The sequence below is a fragment of the Syzygium oleosum genome, unplaced genomic scaffold (genome assembly GCF_021117445.2).
Source record: "Syzygium oleosum isolate NSW1041296 unplaced genomic scaffold, Sole_v2.1 Sole_v2.01, whole genome shotgun sequence".
Classification (NCBI taxonomy): Eukaryota; Viridiplantae; Streptophyta; class Magnoliopsida; order Myrtales; family Myrtaceae; genus Syzygium; species Syzygium oleosum.
The window spans coordinates 30,867,952-30,889,559 of record NW_026607485.1 but is presented as its reverse complement, the minus strand read 5'-3'; the positions used below and the strand labels follow the sequence as shown (position 1 = coordinate 30,889,559).

At 40.7% G+C, this 21,608-nt stretch overlaps 2 protein-coding genes across 4 annotated transcripts; one reads left to right on the top strand and one right to left on the bottom strand.

The window, feature by feature from the left end:
- Positions 1-7,416: 7,416 nt before the first annotated feature.
- On the top strand, positions 7,417-8,774 carry LOC115692811 (heavy metal-associated isoprenylated plant protein 46-like). Its single transcript, XM_030619772.2, has 2 exons — positions 7,417-7,573; positions 7,678-8,774. Exons 1-2 carry the CDS (start codon positions 7,474-7,476, stop codon positions 7,932-7,934), a joined length of 357 nt encoding a protein of 118 aa, XP_030475632.2. The 5' UTR covers positions 7,417-7,473; the 3' UTR covers positions 7,935-8,774.
- A 195-nt stretch (positions 8,775-8,969) lies between these two features.
- Positions 8,970-16,921, bottom strand: LOC115692813 (protein DWD HYPERSENSITIVE TO UV-B 1-like). 3 transcript variants are annotated; one of them, XM_030619775.2, is made up of 10 exons: positions 16,752-16,921; positions 16,007-16,094; positions 14,421-14,674; positions 13,658-14,096; positions 12,711-13,358; positions 11,808-12,248; positions 11,082-11,276; positions 10,938-10,994; positions 9,487-9,549; positions 8,970-9,360 (listed from the first exon to the last, which is right to left on the bottom strand). In XM_030619775.2, exons 1-10 carry the CDS (start codon positions 16,805-16,807, stop codon positions 9,277-9,279), a joined length of 2,325 nt encoding a protein of 774 aa, XP_030475635.1. In that variant the 5' UTR covers positions 16,808-16,921; the 3' UTR covers positions 8,970-9,276. The 3 variants fall into 3 exon arrangements, with proteins under 3 accessions (XP_030475635.1, XP_030475636.1, XP_030475639.1); XM_030619776.2 differs by having other exon boundaries at positions 16,028-16,094; XM_030619779.2 differs by lacking the exons at positions 16,007-16,094; positions 16,752-16,921 and adding an exon at positions 15,817-15,986.
- Positions 16,922-21,608: the final 4,687 nt, after the last annotated feature.

Genomic DNA, 21,608 nt, shown 5'->3' with positions numbered 1-21,608 from the left:
ATCTATGATGCGAAATCACTGGTGTTCTTGTGAAATTTGAATTTCTAGCGATCATATCTCTCTTGTCTCGTTATGGCCTTCTCGAAACTTGTGGGCTACAAACCCATTGACGACTAGAGACCCAACAACGATAACGAAAGCATGTGAATCGGAGCTCATTGATCTCTCCATGTCAATCGATGCCTATCGTGACTGACCTTAAGAAATTGGAGGCCACAGACCTTTCCAAGAGCGAGCTAGAAATTTCACTGGCCATGATGCATTGGCTAGATTGATCACATCACGAGTTTATTCGTCAATTCTAGCAGCTTTAGTGGGTTATAGTTGCGTATTGTATGCTTTTGCTTGGTGTGAAACGAATCCCACGGTACGTGGGAGTATTTCATTTTCTTGACTCAAGAGACTTCATCAACCAAGAGCTAAGCCATCTGGATACACTCGAAACTTTTTAAAACAATTGAAAATTGGCTGTGTCCTCGATCGGAAAAAATTTCTTCTAACCGATTTGTTATTGATAGGATTCTGATATGCCCCACGTATAATAAATAAGAAGAATCGAAACGTGGGCTCACCATCAAGAAGACCGACCTAGTGGTAAAAGGAGTCACCCGTTTTCTATGAGATTATGACCCATGATTTCGATTCGCGTCAAAAGTGAACTTCTGAATGGCTCGTGTTGCGCTGCCTAACCACGACATATCAAGTGTGGACAGACCTTCCGGCTACTAGTATCTTGGTTGAGCTGTAACGACGAACGTGGCAACCTCAATTTTTCGAGTCGCGGGTGGTGCGAAGTAGTAATAACTCAAATCTCGCGGCTGTGTGACCTTAGGTAACCATTAGAGGGAGTTGTTAAGCCGGACAATTCGTCAACCACAAATTCGAGCATCTCTCTATTTCTTGCTCTTCATTCGTGTTGCATCCGAGCAATTAGAGATATTATTCATGCGACCGTTTCTGCAGGACTTTTCTCCATCTATTGGAAATACAAAAATTAATAAATAAATAAGGGAAATATTGCAATTGAACGATGCAAATGTTCATACAAAATACTTTATAGCATAATTATTTATGTTCCATAAAAATTCTTTTTAAAACTTTTTCTTAGAAAGGCCGAATGTTCTGCTCATGAAAAACCCCAAAATACTTCGAATTAGGAATGTTAACATAGCGACATATAGGCACACATATATAGGGTCCGAAGGCAATTAAATCGAACTCCATCAAATTGTACATGAGAGAGAATCTACTCTGCATACCCTCACGGTTACCTCGGCAAAGGCCGTTCACCCTTTCCGTGGGGGCAAGTCGGTTTGGCGGCCCCGTACCGCGATTTCTTTTTTTTTTTTTTGGTCAGAAAAGGAAGCCATTTCATTCACGTTAAACAATTGATAAGTACACCCAAAGAGCTTCTGAGCATAACAAATCTCAAAGGGCTTATGGTGGATTGAAAATTCAGTTGAGTGGGAGGATATTATGGACTTGAGCTTTAACGATCTAGTCCGCCACCTTGTTCTGGGTCCGTGCACAGTGGGCCAACCGGAGGCCTTTTACTCTGATAAGCAAGTCTTTACTCTCTCTGATCAACGCGTGGACTTCCCAAGAAACCTGATCTGTGCCTTGAAGCATTCTAACTAAAAAGAGATTGTCTGACTCCAACTCTATCTCTTTACATTCTATCTCTTCAAAGCCACATGAGTTTAGCCACTTCAATGCTTCCAACAGAGCTAATGTTTCGGCATGGAGGGGAGATCGAACCTGCACAGAGCTCGCGAATCCGTCAATCAGCATTCCGGAGGAGTCTCGGCACACCCACGACACCGCACCAGCCCCTTCTCTCTTCAGAAACGCTCCATCTACATTTATTTTCAGCGATCCCGAGCGTGGTGGAATCCAAGAAATCTGTGAGTTCTCCTTTCTTTTCCCTTTTCCTATGGGTTTAGAGCTCCAACGAGTAATTTTGTCGTTCATTGCGCAAGCATCCGCGACAAACTCCTCGGATCTGGTTTGGTGCCCCTGAATATGAAATTGTTACGAGATTTCCATATGTGCCAAAGAATAGCTGTGACAAGCTCTAGGTTTGGCTCATCCCTTTTGGTGCTTCGGTAATTTAGTAACCATTGATCAATTCGATTGAGTCCATGACTCGAAATCCTGACTTGTACCCGCGAATCTGACCAGATTTCTTGAGTCCATGAACAGAGGAGGAACAAGTGCTCAAGAGTTTCTCGATTCTGCTGGCAAAGAGGGCAAATTGGGTCAGGGATTATGTTTCTTTTGAGAAGGTTATCCTTTGTAGGCAAGGCGTTTTGGCAAATACTCCATAAAAACATCTTGAGTTTTGGTGGGACATCTAGTTTCCATAATTTATTCCAAAGTTCTGATGGGGGCTGGTAGGAAGAGGAGGGTTGTTGTATGCATGATAACGGATCGTCTTGTCTGAGTTGGTTATACCCATTTTTCACTGAATACAACCCCGATTTAGTCCCTGTCCAGACCACTCTATCCGCCTCATTTTCCTTCGGTAAAGGAATAGATGTTATCTCCTTCACTACTCTGTCATCAAACAGTCGCCTAAGTGTCTGCTCATCCCAATTGGGCACATTCTTGTCTATAAGATCAGCAACAAACACTGGGTCATTGCAATTCGCTGGGCCTCCAATAACCCCTTATGGTAACCACTTATCCTCCCTCACGCTAATGGATTCACCATTCCCTACAGACTACATAGTCGACTTCGTAATGGCATCCCTACCCATGATCAAGCTCTGCCAGCCCCACGATGGTCTAGTTCCCTTCCCCGCATGCCAGAAATCGGTATTAGGAAAATAAATTCCTTTTAAAAGTTTGCTCCATAATGCGGATGGAGACTGAATGATCCTCCAGGCTTGCTTCCCCAACATGGCCTTATTGAAGGTGATCAAATCCCTGAAACCCAAGCCTCCTTTGTCCTTTCTTGTTTTAAGTAACTCCCATTTTTTCCAATGTATACCAGCTTTTGATTCCCCATTCCTCCACCAAAAGGCAGCAATTTTTCGCTGCAATGCACGACAAATAGATAAGGGAATTTTGAAAATGGACATCGCATATTGTGGTATCGCTTGAATCACAGCCTTTAGAAGCACTTCTTTCCCTGCCTTTGAATCAAATTTTCCTTCCGCCCTTCCAGTTTCATATTGACCCTAGCCAGAATCCATGCAAACATGTCTTTCTTTGAATTTCCCCAATCCGACGGTATTCCCAAATATTTTCCTGTTTTTTCTATTTTCGGGACACGCAATTCTTGGGCCATATTCTGTCTTAATCTCAAAGGGCAACCGGAGCTAAAGAAAATACCTTATTTATTTAGGTTAATAGTTTGGCCAGTAGCATAACAATATTGGTTTAAAACCGTAGCCACATTTTGACATTCGCTCACTGTACCATCAAAAAAAAAGATAGAGTCATCAGCAAAAAGCAAATGAGTGAGTGTTGGGCAAAATCTATTTAATCTGATCCCTCTTATAATATTTGCCTTTGATGCTTGTTTCATGAGCAAAGAGAGTACGTTTGCTATGATAATGAACAAGTATGGGGAGAGAGGGTCACCTTGCCTAATTCCTCTCGATGGCTGAAAGTATGGTAAAGATTCGCCATTGAATTTGACGCTAAAGGATACTGTAGTAACACATTGCATAATCCACGATACCCATTTCCTGTAAAACCCCATCTTTAACATACAAGCTTCGAGAAAATCCCATTCTATTCTGTCATAGGCTTTTTGCATGTCTGGTTTTAGAATTGCCTGGAATTTCTTCTTCCTCTTTCTAATTCGGAGCTGATGAAGTACCTCTTGGACTACCAGGATATTATCCTGAATCTGCCGGCCACCAATGAAAGCACTCTGTTCTATCTCGATCAATTGGGGAAGCCAAGGTTTCAAGCGATTTGCCAAAACCTTTGATATAATCTTGTACACAAAGTTGCAGAGGCTAATAGGTCTATATTGGCTGAGATTGTCTGGATTAGGAACTTTTGGTATAAGAGAAATTAGAGTTCTGTTAATGGATGGGCCAACACTCCGCTACTCATGAAATCTCTCACCATTCTGACGATATCAGCATGAATATCCCCCCAATGATGTTGATAAAACTGTGCATTAAGTCCATCGGCCCCGGCGCTTTCAATGCTCCCATTTGGAAAACAGCATCCTTGACTTCTTGTAAAGTTATGTCCGCTATTAATGCTTCATTAATCTCTTCCCCAACAAGACTAGGACACTGCTCAAGAACTGGTTGAAAATCATGAGGGCCTACTAATTTGTACAGATCCTTGAAAAAATCTGTTGTTACTTGTTTAAGAATGTGGGGATCCCTACTCCATTCCCCTTCTGATATCATCAGCATCGAAATTTTATTTCTCTGTCTTCTCTGAATTGTGGCAGCATGAAAGTATTTGGTGTTTTTGTCTCCCCATTTCAGCCACGAGATTCGAGATCTCAATCCTCAGTACATTTCTTCTTGTCTCCATAAGTCATGAATTCTTTCTTTAATCTGTTTCACTCTCTCGTTATCATTCTGGGTATTAGTGCCATTTGTGATAATCTGGAGTTCCATCTTCAACTGGGTGATTTGCTTTTGTGCATTAGAGAACTTTTTCTTGCTCCAACTTGTCAAAGCCGTTGTCGCCTCTTTTAATTTTCGCAAAAGGCTCTGATTCAGCATATTTGAGGATGTCCAGGCCTTTTTAACAACATCTCCATACTCCTCATCTTCAACCCAGAATGTCTCATATTTAAACTCCTTCCGGCGTTTCACTCTTTCAGCTTCCAAAGACAATAGAATCGGGCTGTGGTCTGACCCAATCGCAGGCAATGCATAGGCTTCTGCATTTGGAAATAATATCCTCCAATCGATATTGCACAGGACCCGATCCAATCTTTCCTTCACATAGGCTTCCCCTTCACGATTGTTAGCCCAAGTAAATGTGCGCATCCTTTGCATTCAAGATCCATTAAAGAACAGTTATTCAGGAACTCCTGAAATGCATTCAATCTATAATGTTCAGCCATTCTTCTACCCACCTTTTCCCAATGATAAAGGATTTCATTAAAGTCCCCTAAACAAATCCAAGGAAGGTTATTAAGAGAACTCAAACCTTTCAATTCCTCCCACAATCTCAGCCTCTCTGGGAACGTGTTTGGTGCATGTACCAATGTGATTCTCATTCTCGTCTTGCATTCATCATCTTCATAAATGATATTGACAAACTCATCGGAATATGACTCCACGGTGACCGACACCCCACTACTCCACATCATTGCCATCCCACCTACAATACCTCTGGGATTTACCACAAAACAATGCTAGAAATTAAGCCTACGTTTCAGCCGGAGCACCACTGGTTGTTGGTTTTTAGTTTCCATAAGAAATAGTAACCTGGGCCTTTCTTGAGTCACTAGGACTCTTAAAGCTCGAATTGTCAGAGGTGTGCCCAACCCCTGACAATTCCAACATAGAAGCTTTATATGTACCCCGGTGGCTTATTAGGGCTAGCCACCAAAGCCTAATTTCTAGAATTCTCAGAGACTTGTATCGGAGTGTCCAATAACCTAGTTTCATCCAGTGACGTAGAGTTCTTCACCTGAGTATCATAAGGATTATACCTCCTCGCCTTTTTGTTACCTGGTAGTTTGCTCCCAATCAACTTTTTCTTTTGAGTTCCTGCCAAGGGCAGATCTGGGACAGGAATAGGGATCTCCCTGGTTGAGTTAGGTCCCTAGCTTTGCTGATTGACATGGCCGTGGGAGTTAGTTACTGGAACATAGGTAATAACTTGTGTCACATCAGCAGGAATTTCTGGTATAATTTCGTCATCCATATCCTCATCCCCCTTTTCATCGTTAAAGAGCTTCCAGAAAGGGCTGAACTCATTAGCTTCAGCTTTGAGCCAATGGCCAAAGCGCACATCTATTCCTGCTTCAAATTTTTCCTCATCGAAAGGGAGTATCTCACAATGCTTAGCATAATGCCCAATTCTGTCACAAGAATAGCAGAAATGTGGTAACCTTTCGTACTTGAAATCCACCCAATGTTTCTTGCCTTTATAGTTCACAATAGTTCCTGGCATCAAAGGTTCCAGTAGATGAATATTCACCCTCGCCTTACCCATTTTCGACGTAGCAAAGCTCCTGCCATCAACCTTCACTGCGTCTACATATCCCAGAGTTAGTGCTGTTTTTCGGATAGCTTTCTCGGAAAGAAGCTCGAAAGGTAGCCCATAAATATGAACCCAAAAGGTACAATGTGTAAAGACATAACGGTTTGACGAGGCAAGAATTCCTTTATTTTCTTCGATTTTGCTTGGGTTGCGAAAGTAGGTGTTGTGTTTTGCCGTGCGTAAAAAGAATAAAAAGGCAGCAACCATCCCATTAACCAAATCTAGTTGCACAAAAAGAAAGCTAGAGGATCAAAATTTGCACAAATAAACGAGTTAGATGGCAAAATGTTGGCATATCCAATAATATAAACCCCCACACGAATGTTAGGTCAAGGACATCATCCACAATGTGAATGCTCCTTTTTTCTCTAGCTCGCTGACAAACAACTAGGTTGACAAACCAGCGACGGAACCAGGTTTGAATCCGTCATTACTTTTGATTGAGCGTGAACTTGATTTTGCCTTGATTTTCTCTCGACGGTACTTCCCTCGTCCTATTATTCCTTCTAGTAGGTCGTCGTCGTCGTCGTCTGCTCACGCCATTGACTTCACATTCTCAAGTCACCGAGAGAGAGAAGTGATGATGGCGGTGATGGCAATGATCATTGGAGTCTTTGGCTGGTAAGGATCAACTTGAGGGACCTTTTCTGGAGACAAGACCTTCCTATTGAACTCCAATTAGTGACAAAAAATTAATCAATTGGACTAATCACAAGTGTTAATCGATCGAATTTTGATGGATTTTTTCGTGTTCGGAGTTGAATTTATATACGTAGTTGTTTATTTGGTTAACTCCATTGTATGAATGAAATTTTGCTACCAAGTCCTATACTTAACAGCAATAATCTCTGGAGCATATGTCATCCTTTATGTAAGGAAAATAGATGGTGGGGACAGAGAGGGGACATAATGTATCTAACTACAATAACAAGAATAGAGCTAAAATCCAAAGACTCGATGTTCAAAAGTTTGACTCTTGACTATCATATGAATAGGACATGTCCAGCCTTTGTATAAGTTGTTGAATCTTCTACCAAGTAGATGCTATAAATAGAGAGTGGTACCTCAGTTCTTCCTCAGCCCTCCAAAATTTTCTCAGAATTCTTCGAGCAAATTGAAGAATTTCGAATTCCCCAAGTTCCTAATCGAAGCAAGCACCATGAAGGTAATAAATTGTTGAGAAAATCATGAGTTGATTCATCGAATTCACCTTCTTGATTTTCTCTTAACTTCTCTCTTTTTTTTTCTTTTTTTTTCTTTTTGCGGCAAAAGGTCATGATTAAGGTGTCTATGAACGACCACGCCTCCGGTTTTTATTGTTTCGGCCCCCAAAACCCTCACTCCAAAGCTTTGAGACTTACGAGTGGCTTTCCAGGTGATTGTTTTAGGTGTTTCGAGATTGAGAACAGCAGAAGGAAAAGAAATAGCCCACCATTTGAGTCGAAACTGAGCCTGTTTCCTTTGTTAAATTCTCTCCAGGAGTTCAATCCGTGGCGCTGGTGGGTGACCAGGATCAGATCGAGGTAACCGGGGAGATCGATGCAGTCAAGCACACCACTTTGCTCAGGAAGAAAGTCGGGTTCGCAGAGATAGTGTCCGTGGGTGAGGTCAAGAAAGAAGGCGAGAAGAAAGACAAATCCGACGAAAAGAAGGACTCACAGCCTGTCGTATGGTCGTACCCGCACCTTGAAGTGCTCTACCTCGGGGATTCATACGCACCGTTCTGGCCCCTGTAGGATCGACAATGATACTCATATAAATGTACAACATCGATGTGATAAGCTATTTATATGAGCAGTTTTGAGATGTGAATTGCGGATTTTCACCTAGATTGAAAATATGTGACCGTGCTATGGCCGAGACTACTCTCTGATTTTGACTAGATGGGGTCTCCAAGATTCAGATTAGTGAAACCATGACCAATACTTTTTCACATCTATTATAATTTCAACATCGAGCGGATCCTCATGCCTTCATGTCGATAGAGAGTATGAACCACAACGCCACCGATTGATGTCTGAAACTTATCCAAGGCCGCAATCTTTGCCAGCCCGACACACCAGGTCAAGAGCCTTAGCAGCTAGCACCACCATTCTATGCTTTGGCATCTCTCTTCCCTCCCTCGAGCCTCTATCAAGCTCTTTCTCTCTTCACTTTCAAGGCAGAGGTTGTGAGCTCTAATTGGAGACCTTCACCGCAAATCACAAGTCGTCTGCCTCAGGCTACCCAAATAGAAGGTTCCCTAAGGCTGAGCAACCTTCTAGAGAGAGAGACAGAGAGAGAGCGAGAGGACTTGATGAAGAAGGCCAGCCATGGAAGGCGGTACAGTGACGTAGCTACACAGAGAGTGAGGGATAGAAAGGAGTTGGCGTTTGGACTTTTTGAGGGAATCCATCTAAATTAAGGACGTATATTAGTTTTTCTAAGGTAATGTGGGCAATGTACGTGCAACTGCTCCCTAATTTAGAACATCTTTATCCTTCTGTTATAAAAGGTGGCGTGTATCAAAAAATAAGAGCCGGCAAACAATTCGAAGTAGATTTGGTGACAACAGGCGAATTGGTAACTTACTCGAAGACGTTGGTAAGTCGCTCAAATGAACGTTCTGGGCAAGCTTGTAAACAAATCGAATTAGAGTTAGATAACTCGATAATGAATTTGCTGCACTGATCCCCTAAACACATCATAAAAGCTATGAATAATCCTGGTAGTTTCAAAGGCGTGCTCGAGCTAAAGGTTCATAGAACGGGGGCAATAGCTATAACGAGTCATATGAGAATTTCATGCTTCATTGATGTTGTGGGAACACACACTCTAATTCAAGCCAAGCTAGTAACTTCGGCATCTCACATCATATAAAAAGGACCTTGCTTTCTGAATTTTATGTACACTACATGTCAAGTTTACCTTCGGAGCGTGGGACCATGTAAGAGAACAAACAACAGAATACAAACAGCACCTCGATAATGATATAGCAAGAATAGCAAGAATGACACTATACAACAAGCATTCTTCACTGTACATTCTTATCATGAACTCCTGTTGTTTTTAGCGGTTCCAGATAAGCACAACAAAATATCAGCCTCCAAGACTGTACGCAGGACGAAAACTTTGGTTATAAGGATGATCTTTGACTTGATCAATGGATGCAAGCAAATTGACCTGCATAAGAACCATAACTTAACTTTAACTATGAAAAGTCAAATGCATTTCTTCTTTTCCCAAAAGTGATATGGTTTAAAGAAAAGGAAGCACTAAGGCTGCTCGGTGAGCAAGCACCGTAATTACCATCATGATCTCGCACTTTGAGCTGGACCGTGTCGAAGCTGCCAAAACACTGAAATGGAAGTCCTGTAATGGAATAAGCACATGATTAGCATCTAAGCAAATTAAATAGTAACTCGTCCACGTGCAAAGTTCATGTTGTAGAGACGGACAAATTACTTTGCAACCAATTTAACTATGGTTGAATAATCAAACAACAAGAAAATCAGTCTAGCAAAGGCCATAGCCTGCAATGAACCCTGTCAAAGGAGTTCCCTGAAAATCATTCCAACTTTGGTTTTCAAATGCATATTCGATAGAGTTTAGCAAACTATAAGAATTAGCAACTATCTTTTCACCAATCATTCAAAAACCTAAACAAGAATAGGAATATTTCATGGCCGCCACCTGCATTCAGAGAAATCTGACAGACATCCCCTACATACGATTGAATCTCCTTGGCAGCCCATCCAAGGTGGAAATTCGAGCCCTCCAAGAGAATCAAACCCCTAAGAACTACAGGAGTCCTGAGAAAAAGAAGACGGCGCCTCATGTACAAAAATAGACCCCTTTGTTTTGAGAAGCCAATCTAGGACTCTTGAATCTCAGGAAATCGATCCCTTCAACAAAGGAGGTCAACCCATCATCTGTCATTGTATGGGACTGACAAATACACATGATCCTACAGACAATTTACTCAATACGAGTGGACAAAACATACGTATCCCCACTCAAAAAAATAATAAAACTAACAGTTTCAAACTCAATTTTGGCACATGAAAATTGACTTCAAGTCTAAAATCACCATAGTCAAATTAATAACCAAATGTACTTCAAGTTGAACCCGTCCAATTCCTATGGATAACAAACTAGGTGATGGAAGTAATATAGGAATATTTCTAGAAGTATTACTTTGGGCATGTTGTTGTTGAAACTCCTCCTATCCACATTGCCAACAGTATTGACATCCAAATATTACTTGATTCTTTGTTTAATAGAGAAATCATCTTGACTAGGGGATCAACACTCTCGACAAGAGCAATAAACATGGGTTTGAGCTCTTTCTCTTACTCTGGGAGTTATTGACACAAAAAGAAATCCGACCATCTTGAAAAAGGGGCTAGAACATCCCGTCCCATTTCGATGGGTCCTTTCTCTTAGGACTTTGTTCAGTAAAAATTGATGAAAGCGAAGGAGTGTCATAATCCGACCAAAAAAAAATAAAGGTGTCATAACATTTTCTCCAGGAAGTTTAATAGCAAATATTAGGGGACAAGACACAGTCAGCAAAACTGTTTTTACAATGTTTCTCTATCATTACTAACCCATGTTCCTTGTGATTGATGGACGTCGTAGACTAGTGGCAGGACTCAAATATAGGTGAACCGATTGCTATTATTTAAAGGAATTGGGAAACATTTTCAGTCTACAAGTTAATGTGCTTCTTACACAGCTTATGCAACAAGAACACTTACCCTAAAGGGATCGCCTCTTAAAGACTGCACATACATAGAATTTCCAGAGTTCCCATCCTGCAAAGAATAGATTAGCGCACACGAACACCAATATCTTGCAAACCTTTTATACAAAGGAGTCTTATAACAATTATTGATGTGTACCTCCAAGAAGACATCCCTCAGTCGCCTTCCAGTTTGAGCACAGCAGATGCGGACTACATGCTCATCACAACTTCCACTGATGACGTAATCCCTTCCATTCATGTAATATGAACGTGTGTAATTATGAGCACTTCCAGTTGAAGCTATCTCAAATTTCATTTGGATCCTTCCATCACCAGCTAAAAGCTGCTTGACCTGTAGCAGTCAACAATTAGCCTCCGCTGTTTTTCTATGGAGTTAAAGGACACCAAAACTTCATGATTCTCAAGGATAACTGCTCAACCATTTCAATTTTTTTTTTTTTTTGGCTGGAAAAGGGGGCTCAGTGGGGGTTTCAAGAGGTTTTAAACACTGTAATTTACCCAACATCACAATCTTCACTACATTCTCCTGAAAATCCTGAATAACCAAAAACATACACCTCCATCAAGCACATTCATGCAAACAAATGTGCAACATATCAAAACTTCAATGGGCTATTGAGGATTAGGACTAACCCTAATCAAAAGGGTAATGTCAGCAAAGTGTATGCAATAATGACTTTACAAGATTCAAGCATATCAACCTCGAGAATTTCAGTCTGTTGTGCTATATGAAATATTAGATATGAGAAGGGTCTGGTCTGCTCATTGCCAAAATCCTCTGCCCATTCCACATGTTTATTGGTGTCAACAGCTGAGAAATGAAAAACCGCAAAAAAATGGGACACGTGTCTATGTGAAATACCTCGTTATCAACAGCGGAGACCAGTAGATAGTGGTCATCAGGGGAGAAGCAAACCATTACATTTTCTCTGGAGCTTGAAACTGTATAGCAAGGTCGCACCGGAGTCTCTCTCAGATCCCACATCTTGACATCACGGTCGAATGATGAAGTAGCAAACAAGAACGGAGAGTGATTTGCAAATTTAGCAACATTTATAGGTTCGCGGTGCAAATCCCTGAACAACTCCATGCGTCCACCAGTGGCAATGTCATAAAGAGCAATGTTTCTTGTGTATCCACTAACAAGAAGCCTATCGTCCATTGAATTAACATGTACGGAGGTCAACTGCTCAAAATCATCAAAAGCAACGGCATCATAACTGAATGAGAAGTCTGGAACTTTCGGTGGTATACAGTTGATGTCAAACAACTTCAACGACCCGTTGTCAGAACCTGCAATAAGCTACTTGTTCGAAAAACAGAAGACCATCAGTCACCACAATTCATCAAATGGCGAAAGAAAAAGAGTACTATGAAACTAAGAAGCTGTGAAGTAATATTAAACCTCTTGCTAGATGAAATATCTAACCTTGTCAATACAAGGTTGTTTTATATCTACACATATCCATCCAAGCCAAGTGCTAAGCAGATAGAGTTTAGCGGAGTGGGCTATGACTATTGACTGTACATGAAACCAGTATAGAAAGAGCACATGTTCAAGTTCAATGTTTTACCTCAAGAAAATGTCCCAGATGAATTGTGCTATGCAAGCCTTAAAGAGAGCAGTTTAACCAGCATCCCAATATATGTTTGCTTTTTCTTTATACAGATTGATGTTTTTAAATTGTACACGTCGGAACAAATGCTTATAAATTCATATATGCTATATCATTCGCTACTCCTTAGGATCGAGTTATATAGATACCTTGGATGGATATTTCTTGAGCCAACAGAGACCCAAAATACTATTTTCCACTCCTGTTGATGGGACATAACCGACAATTCTTCCACCTTCATGGTTGGTAATAATTATTTCGCCATCCAAAGTTCCAAAAGCCATAAGAGAAGGGTCTGACGGATTGTACTCAAACTGCCTTGGTCGAAGTTGTGTACCTTCTTCTTTGATAAGATGGCTAATTTGTGAAACTGGTTGTATGACAGGCCACATGGACGATCCAAGTTTTGCTGCACTCAGAGATCTTGAGAAAAAATGTTGGCCTGTCCTAGGAGAAACTGAATGCTTTAATTTAATTGATTTTGGGTGGTAGAAGCTGACTTTTCCCATTTCACGTTGATGTAGGACTGCAATGACACTTTCTTTGTGCTGTCGCCCATAGGGTAAGTTCTCATAGTGGCTCGAGAAGACATTTTTTGCTACTTCTTTGTCCACCTCCTGGACAGGAAGGTTGTCCAATACTTCCAAATGAGGCAGACAAACAATCATATATTCTCTGTAGTATTTCTCATAGCATATAGGTGAGCAATGATGCGAGACATACTTTTTGAATGTTGCACTACCATTCCTTAACTTCTGCTTTTGAGCGCACATAAAAACCGATTCTTTGTCAATGATCTACAATCCGCCAAAAGAACCCTGTTATCAATCTAACACTTTCATCATCTACAAACAGAAACAATAATCCACTCCCCAAAATCCTATAGGTATATTGATGTAAAGCATACCCCTGTCTTACCCCATTTTGCAGCCTTCCCTCTCCATTTGTACGCAAACACGTACTAGATGATAGTTAAAATAGATTCATTCTTTTATAGTGATTGACATTTATCATCAGTATCATTAAACGAACCATTATTTCTGCCCCAGAATTCATTGGCTATAGACAAATGCATGAGAGGAAGTAAGCTGCTTACTTGCTCAACTTCATCAAGAACTTTGTGTGTGGTGCTGCCATGAGAAACAGATTGTACAGCTTTGTAGGAAGGATAGTTCGGTAGAACTGAACCAGTTTCCTCACCAACAAGAAGATTTGCCTTTTCACTGTAGAGGGAAGCACACGGCCCAGTGTCATGGCAACATAAGCATTTCTGGAATCGTAGTTCCACTAAAGAAGGAAGCTTAGACAATACAGCAGTTGTAGTCCAGAGATTAGCCACTCTTGTCTCGCACATTGATAAACGCATCAGATTTGGCATGCCAGAAAAACAGTCCTTGTGGAAGCTAGTGACTGAAGTACAGAAATCCAGGTTAAGGGTATGCAACTGTGTAAATCTACCAACCATGTTGAGCTTCTGAATTTGGAGGGACCAGAAACAGAAGACTTCACAAGAAACTCCCCTCTTGCTCAGATTGCTGTAAAGAGAGCAAAATAACTAAGACCAGCTAAAATGTCAATTGTCACTGAAAAGTGCATAGCATAACCGGTACTTAGGAAACTTGGTAAAGAAACCTAAAATTAACAAAAGTCTCACAAACGGTGGTAGGGGGGTTAATTGTCATTTTAAGCACTATAGGGGACCTTTTGCTGATAAAATTTTACGAGAGGTCAAGTTTCAACAGACCCAAAAAAAAAGGAAGTGTTGAAAACAATTTATCTTCTTTTGTTAGAGGGAGGGTGTGATAAACTGAATTTCTTGGCAAAGCATGAAATAAGCTCAAAGCGATATTAATACTAACCTTAGAAAGTCCTCCCCAAGGGATGAATCCTGGAGATTGACAGCATGTAGCTTATCACCAATCGCAAGCATCAAACCAATGAGATGTTCCGAGTTCAAGAGACGAGGTGCGTTATGAACAACGTCAACTGTGTCAACATCAAAAGAGTGGATTTCCATGAAAACATCAATTAGGAGGAGGAGATCAGTGTCCTGTAGATGATCCAGTGTGATAACAAGGTGACATTCTCCACAGGAAGTCATCTCAGTCTTAGCCTGTGTAACAAAGATATTACAAAACCGCGACATAAATTCTTTCAGACATCCAAGGAAAAATATGAAAAAGAACAGTGCAGTATTAACTCCAAATTCTGGATATTCGAGCTACATGAAGGTATAAATAATTCAAGTTGACCTTGTTTCAAGAAGAACCTAACAAGTCTCTTAGGTGCCAAATATTGCTCATCTAGTTATGATTAATACACCAAAAACAGCAAAAAGTGAGTGCGACCTTCATATGCTTTAGTATAAAGCTTTGGCTTTTTTGCAACATAATGCTCAATTTCTATTTTAAGAGAAACCTAACCAAAAAGCTTTAGTTGTAGGTGCACCCGAGTGCATTTTCGTATATAGCCAACCTAGACCTCGTGAGTGAGCAATATGCTAAATGAATGCAAGCCCCCGTTTCAAATCGAAACAATGTAGCAGGATAGGGTTCTTTGCATGTAAAGCAAAAGCAAAGCACAAGATCAAAGCAAAGTGCAAACCATTACTATGTAAAACACCATCCAAGTGTCACATTATAAGAGAAGAAAAGAACAAGGACATGGGGGCAATACAAATTTTGCACTTAAGCAATGTGGCATATCTAGGCTCAGTGAACATGAAATATCAGTGGCAAAAACTGCTATGACCTCCAATCCTTTCATTCTAACTGAAAACTTGCCATTCCATATTCCACTTCAAGCATCCAAAGTGTAAATTTGATACAGTTCTCCATTCTTCCATTTGGACCACAACGTTGAACCTTCCCATCAAGGACACAAGGTTTAATTGAGGGCCAATTGCTCCAAATTAAACAGAAGATTTTTTTTCTGAATAGATAAATGTCTTTACATAGATAGGTATGTCCTTAATCAAAACACATACACAAGTTGAGGAAACACAATTTATGTGCTTTCAAGAGACAATACCAATCATATCGCAAGACAGATTCTGTTCTGAGACTAATAATTTGATTATCCCCCTACATTTATTATAATCAGGTATCAAAAGCCTACAACACATCAGCATTAGGTGCATCATACAATATACAAGCAATGCAGCCATTTTTTAGATTAATCTTTCAACAAAGAAAACTACGCCTTTCTATGCAAGTAATTCTAGCACTCGGGAAATGGAATCCCTGACTGTCTTACGGTTATAAGGCTTTCCTCGATAGCAGAATAACAAAAAAAGGGCATTCATGCAAAGCCACAGTAGACAGTTCATCCAAGTCCGATATGTCTGCGATAAACTTGAGCAACAAGATGGTTATGATGTGAGATTCTTTCATGATATGCAGCATTAAGCACTTGGACATATCATTGAGTAAAGGAATCCCATTACATCACAAGTCAAAGTCGGGACCTTTGAAAACCACGATACGACTTCAGCATTGGGTTGCGTCCGATGCCTCTTGCAAGAATCCAGATACCTGACAGTATAAACCAAGGACTAACCAAGATCAGAAAGTAATTATCATCCGATGGCCAATCACTTTACCCGGTTAGCGTACTTATAACAGCAGCCGGTTAGCGAACTGGTCACAGCCAATGAATGTAAAAAAGCAGGCAACAAAGAAAAAGCACAGCAAGAATCATTTTAAGTCATTCAATTAAACATCCAACAGAAACAGGAGATACATTATACACAAACTCGCAAATACTTCATTTCTGAGTACATATTAGCTGCCAATTAACCCAACTCCAAGAGACAGATCTATGGTGCTCTGTTTTCCGATAGTGCTCGCCCCAAAATTCGTTCTTTAAGCATAAAAAAATTTCAGCAAAAAAGAAAACGGCTAAAAATCCAGTCTTCGGCGTGATGACAACTGAACATGTAAAGCAAGACATCAAGCACGCTAATTCACTCGAGCAAACTCGTTTCCTTCAACCATTTCAAGCAAATTTCACTCATTACGCAACGCACTCGCAACCCGACACCGCAACACAAGCCGTCCTCCGACTTCATCGGAACACAGAATTCTGCAATCGCAGCGACAACGACAAGAGAACAAAACCCAGTTCACGTGAAGGGGAAAAGAATCGCAGGGAGGCCAAAGAGAACGAAGACCAGGACAGAGCGCGCGTACCGAGCTTCCAAGCCTGGTGTCCCCATGAAGAAGGCAGGTTCGTGTTCCCTGGTCATTCAGCTCCTGCGCAAATGGGAAAGTGGGGAGCGGGTAAGCAGTGCACAAGCAGAGGAGCGTTTCAACGGGAACACACGGGCGAAACTACAGAAGGGATAAAGCACAGGTGGCGGTGGCACCAGCTGAAAATTTGTACGGACTTTTGTGGGGACAGAGACGCGACTTGATGTTTGAGTAAGAGAGAGACAGAGAGAGGAGACAGCGATTTTTGCAGGTACCCTAAGTATGGCGGGACCCGCCGTATTACAAGGACAGGAAATTTTTTACCAAACAAAAGAAAGTGTTGCGGCGAAGATACAGGTCCCAGGAGGTTTCCTCGCACCTTCTTCCGATTTTTGCTGTTTTGTTTCTTCAACAGAAAAATCTAATGTTGTAGTTTCTTCAACAAAAATTATATGATTTTTTTGTAAATGGAAAAAAATGAATTGAGAGATTAAGGAACTCGTTTTGTGGGATAAGTGAATAAAAGAATGTTTACTGGAAACAGTTGATAGAAAGCTTTTAAATGGACGTATACGAGTGAAAAATAAAATTGGGACAAATGAACCTTCATTACTAAGGTATAAATGAACATGCCACCGGTCAAGAATAAAGAACATGACTTCGTAAAAAAGATGAAGTTAATCACCCAAGCCTAAAATGAATACCACCAGACTCTTTTATACAGTCAAAAATAAAGAAATTTTGGTTCACCACAAATAGAAATTGGATAGAGAACCGAAAATAGATATTCACTCACTTGAGTTAATTCTCGTGCATAGATTAAATTCAAGTCTTGTGTCATACAAATGGGATTGCACCTCTATTGGTAAAGGGACTCTTCTAAGCAAACAAAAATGACTCTTAGAATTCTATAACCGTAATGACTCTTGGATTGTCAACACACTTTAAGACTCATAAAATTAAGACTTGAAACCGACAAAATGCAATTAAGACAAGTGATAACAAGGACTAAATGTATTTAAATAAGACCAAATGCATAGTAACTTACATTAGACCCTCCAAATTCGTCTGCCAGCCTTGGAAGCTGAATAGCCACTTTGAAAGATCAACAACAGAGATGAAAATCAATTAGAACAGCCTCCAATTACTAAATAATTTATTAGAAGCCTCTAAGTCGACAATTAGTCTTGTAAATCAATAACTAGGCAGTCAATCGGTAATCAGAAAATCGATAACTTTTAACTTTGAACCAAGGAAGGCATTGTAATTGTAAGGACAAAATAGGAGTCGTGTCTATTAGGTATTCATCCCCATCCACGCATGGTCCCAACCAGCGGTCCTTGAGGCATGATGCACTTGAGGAGGACCGGGATCAAGCGAGAAGCACAAAGACACGTGACAGAGATAGCGACAAAGACAGAAAGACAAAAGATTTAGATAATGTTCTTCACCAAATCTAAGAAAGTGGAACAAAAGATCTTACATGAAAAAGACTAGCAGAAGATAGCAGCATCTTCCCTCTATATGGAATTACAGGTCGCCACATGATTCATCATTTTAATCGGCACGATCCACGATAGATGATTGAGGTTACTGCGGCCGGCGGGGGGGGGGGGGGGGGGGTGGTGTGGGGCGGGGGCGGGGGAGAAGGAGGGAGAACATAGCTTGTCTAAAATGCTTTCACTAAGTATTTATTTTGTGGTTAGTCTAGTGAATTTTTCAAAGATATACCCAAACTGTGGGCTTAATTAGTTCTACCAAAGCAAGAGAAGATTTTAAATCAATTATCTTTTTTTCTTCGTGAGACGGTGAGACTACTTTAAATCATCTTGACTATTAATATGAAACAGTTAACTCTCGGACTTATCAAATATCTCACTAATCACATAAGCCTAAGACACAGGAAGACTCGAGCTGAAACTCCGGTGAAAATATCTCAAAAAAGTTTATTATTTACCCTTTATTATTGGAGGAGCCGAACATGTCACATTACATGGGTCGGTTCCGTTAACTATACATAAAACTCATTTTTTTACTAGTGGGCCAATTTGCGACCTATCAATATACGTATAGGTTTTAAGTATAGGTTTCGACCGCTTAGAACATACATGTCAAAACCTTTTAACCCTTTTACACATTTGGCAATATAAAAAAAGATGATCCGACATAGGTTCCGAATTTTTAGTCTCGATCAGAAAGATTTTTTAAGGCTTTTTCCGAGCCACGGGGGCTCTAAGATTTTGAGCCTTGTAATGGAAGGTCTACCTCAACAGATCAGTAGCATTTTCAAACTGAAGGATAAGTAATGGAGAGAGATAAACCCTAGTGCACATAAGTATCTGCATGTACAAGTTATTTACTGGAACAAGGATTTTCATGGAGGTGCAACCCATCTGGACTCTCTCCATAGATATGTTCCATCCCCTGTCCAGGTATATACTGCAACCAGCAATTTGTGTTCGGTTGGCACTAGGGCAATAATTGATATATAAAGTAGATATTACATAATGAAAAATAAGGTCCATACCGTACATAATGACTCCTTAATAAATTCAAAATCGCTACCGCAAGAAAGATAGACAGGAACTGCATGATTTATAAAACATCAAACCAATTGATGCTAGGACCCACATGCACCCAGATAAAGATAATGTTTTTAATGTAATTATATAACAATTGGTTAAAAATATATCATTTAAATGCAAAATGTCATTGTCTGTAAAACCCATTCAAATTCTTCCCAAATTCTCATAAATACAATATCTTTAGCTAAAGCCTGAAGCCAATCGTTGTATTGATCGACAACTCGATGATCCAGCCAATTAAGGCATCCTTTAAAAAAATTCATTAACAGGCACGCGATACAGGCATGCTTAAGATGTGTGATAACTACGATTGGAAAGATAATTTAAGGGATTGTGTGAAAACGGACGTGTTTGAAATTGGCATGATAAGCAATTAGTGGTTGCTAAGAGAAGCAAAGGAGACATGTTTCATGCATGCAAGTCTTTATCTTCTTCCAACTGGATGGCTGCTCGAGAGTCACTGTCCAACCAAACACATATAAATTATCATTTAATCTTCAATTATTCCATGATATATAGGTAATGAACATGGATATTTATTTTCTTTTTTGGGTCAACTTCTTGTTCCGCGGGGATTATGACAAGCCCCAAAATCAAAATCGGCCCTGAGAATTCAGAAGCCTTCTCGAGGAGATTCAACTCGTTAGGTAAGATTCCTTAGAAAGCAACAATGTTTGGTATGTATAGAGGACTCAGATAAGATATATCTCCCGTTATGTTGACCTTATTAAAAAGGCGAAGTTATCTTACTGGTAAGAGAGATGGCCAAGAGACAATCTTTATGATAAGAGAAAATAGGGCATTGGAAAGAGACATTTTGCAATGCAAAATCAAGAGGAAAATGAAAGACTATGGGTGCATTTGGGAAGGGCATCCAAAGCCCCTTGAGCCAAAATGTGGGTGTTTGGGAACAATTTTAAAAACTCCATTCAACAAAAGTCACCCTCGTGAAGTCTGAAAGCCCAAGGCATCCTAAGACCTGCCTTGGGCTTTCAGCTTTCTCGGCATGTAAGACTTCCGGGTAAGTAAAAAAAATTTCTTCCAAAACTACCATAATCTATTTTTTGATGTTCCGATTTTGCCCTCGTTTATCACGTCTTCTCCGCTTAGCTCGAGCGACGTGGCTATGAGGGGATAGCGATTGGCCAGAGAGAGGCCGACATGGTCACACAACCTAACGACCATCGCCTGGGTCGCACGACCGCTATGAAGGGCCACGCGTCCCAGGCGAGGGCCGCCTGAGGTCGCGCGAGTTCCCGGCAAGGTCACGTGACCTAGATGGCCTTCGCTGGGAACTCCCGTGACCTCGGAGAGGCATCGCGTGATTCAAGCGAGGGCCGGTTGAGATCATGCTACCCAGAAGACCCTCAAGGGCCGCCGGCGACCCAGATCTAGCGCCGCGTGGCCGTCGTCTGAGGTCAAACGACCTCAAGCAAGTTTCGCAACCCTCGTCGGGGGTCGCGCGACCCCAAGCGGCCCTCATCGGTGGTTGCCGAGGCTACCTGAGGTTGTTTGACCTCAGACGACGACTGCCGACCCTCGCCTAGTTTTCGCAACCCTCATCGGGGGTTGCTTGACCCCAGGCAGCCCTCATCGGTGGTCTCTGGGGGTTGCCTAAGGTCGTTTGACCTCATATGACGGCTGTCGACGCCAAATCTAGGTCGCCAGCGGCCGCCAGCCCTTCGCCTGCTCCGACAAGGGTTTGAACTTTTCTTTATTAAAAAATAAAAAAGTACCTTGCAAAAATAATTTTTCCAAATACTATTTTACCCAAAGTTACTTTGCAATGGAATTTTAAATTACAATTTAACAAACACAATTTGCATTTTGGAAAAATCTATTAACTTAAAGCCCCTTGTATTTTTCCAAAGACTTTCGCCCATAGTGTTCCCAAACGTAGCCTACGTACCTCAGCATTACAACATCCAACGCGCAAATTGCTAAACAACAAACAAATGGTGCGTTTATTTTCCTGAAAACTTCGTGATAAAGAAAAACATTTTCCATGAAAATCATTTTCAAAGAAAGCAATTAATTTTTGTTTATTTGATGGTTTAGAGAAAGTGAATTCCTTCATACCAAAAGAGGAAGTTGTTTTCCCCGATCTAAGCTTGTTGTTTTCAATTCGTAGAAAATATTTTTCGTAAATCAATTAGTTTTCTGTCATTCAAACATCAAAAAGTTGAAAAATAATTTTCCTTCAAACAAACAAATCCCAAGATTCTGTTCAATACGGATTCAACTGTAAAAAGAGGTGTTGTGATTTTTATAA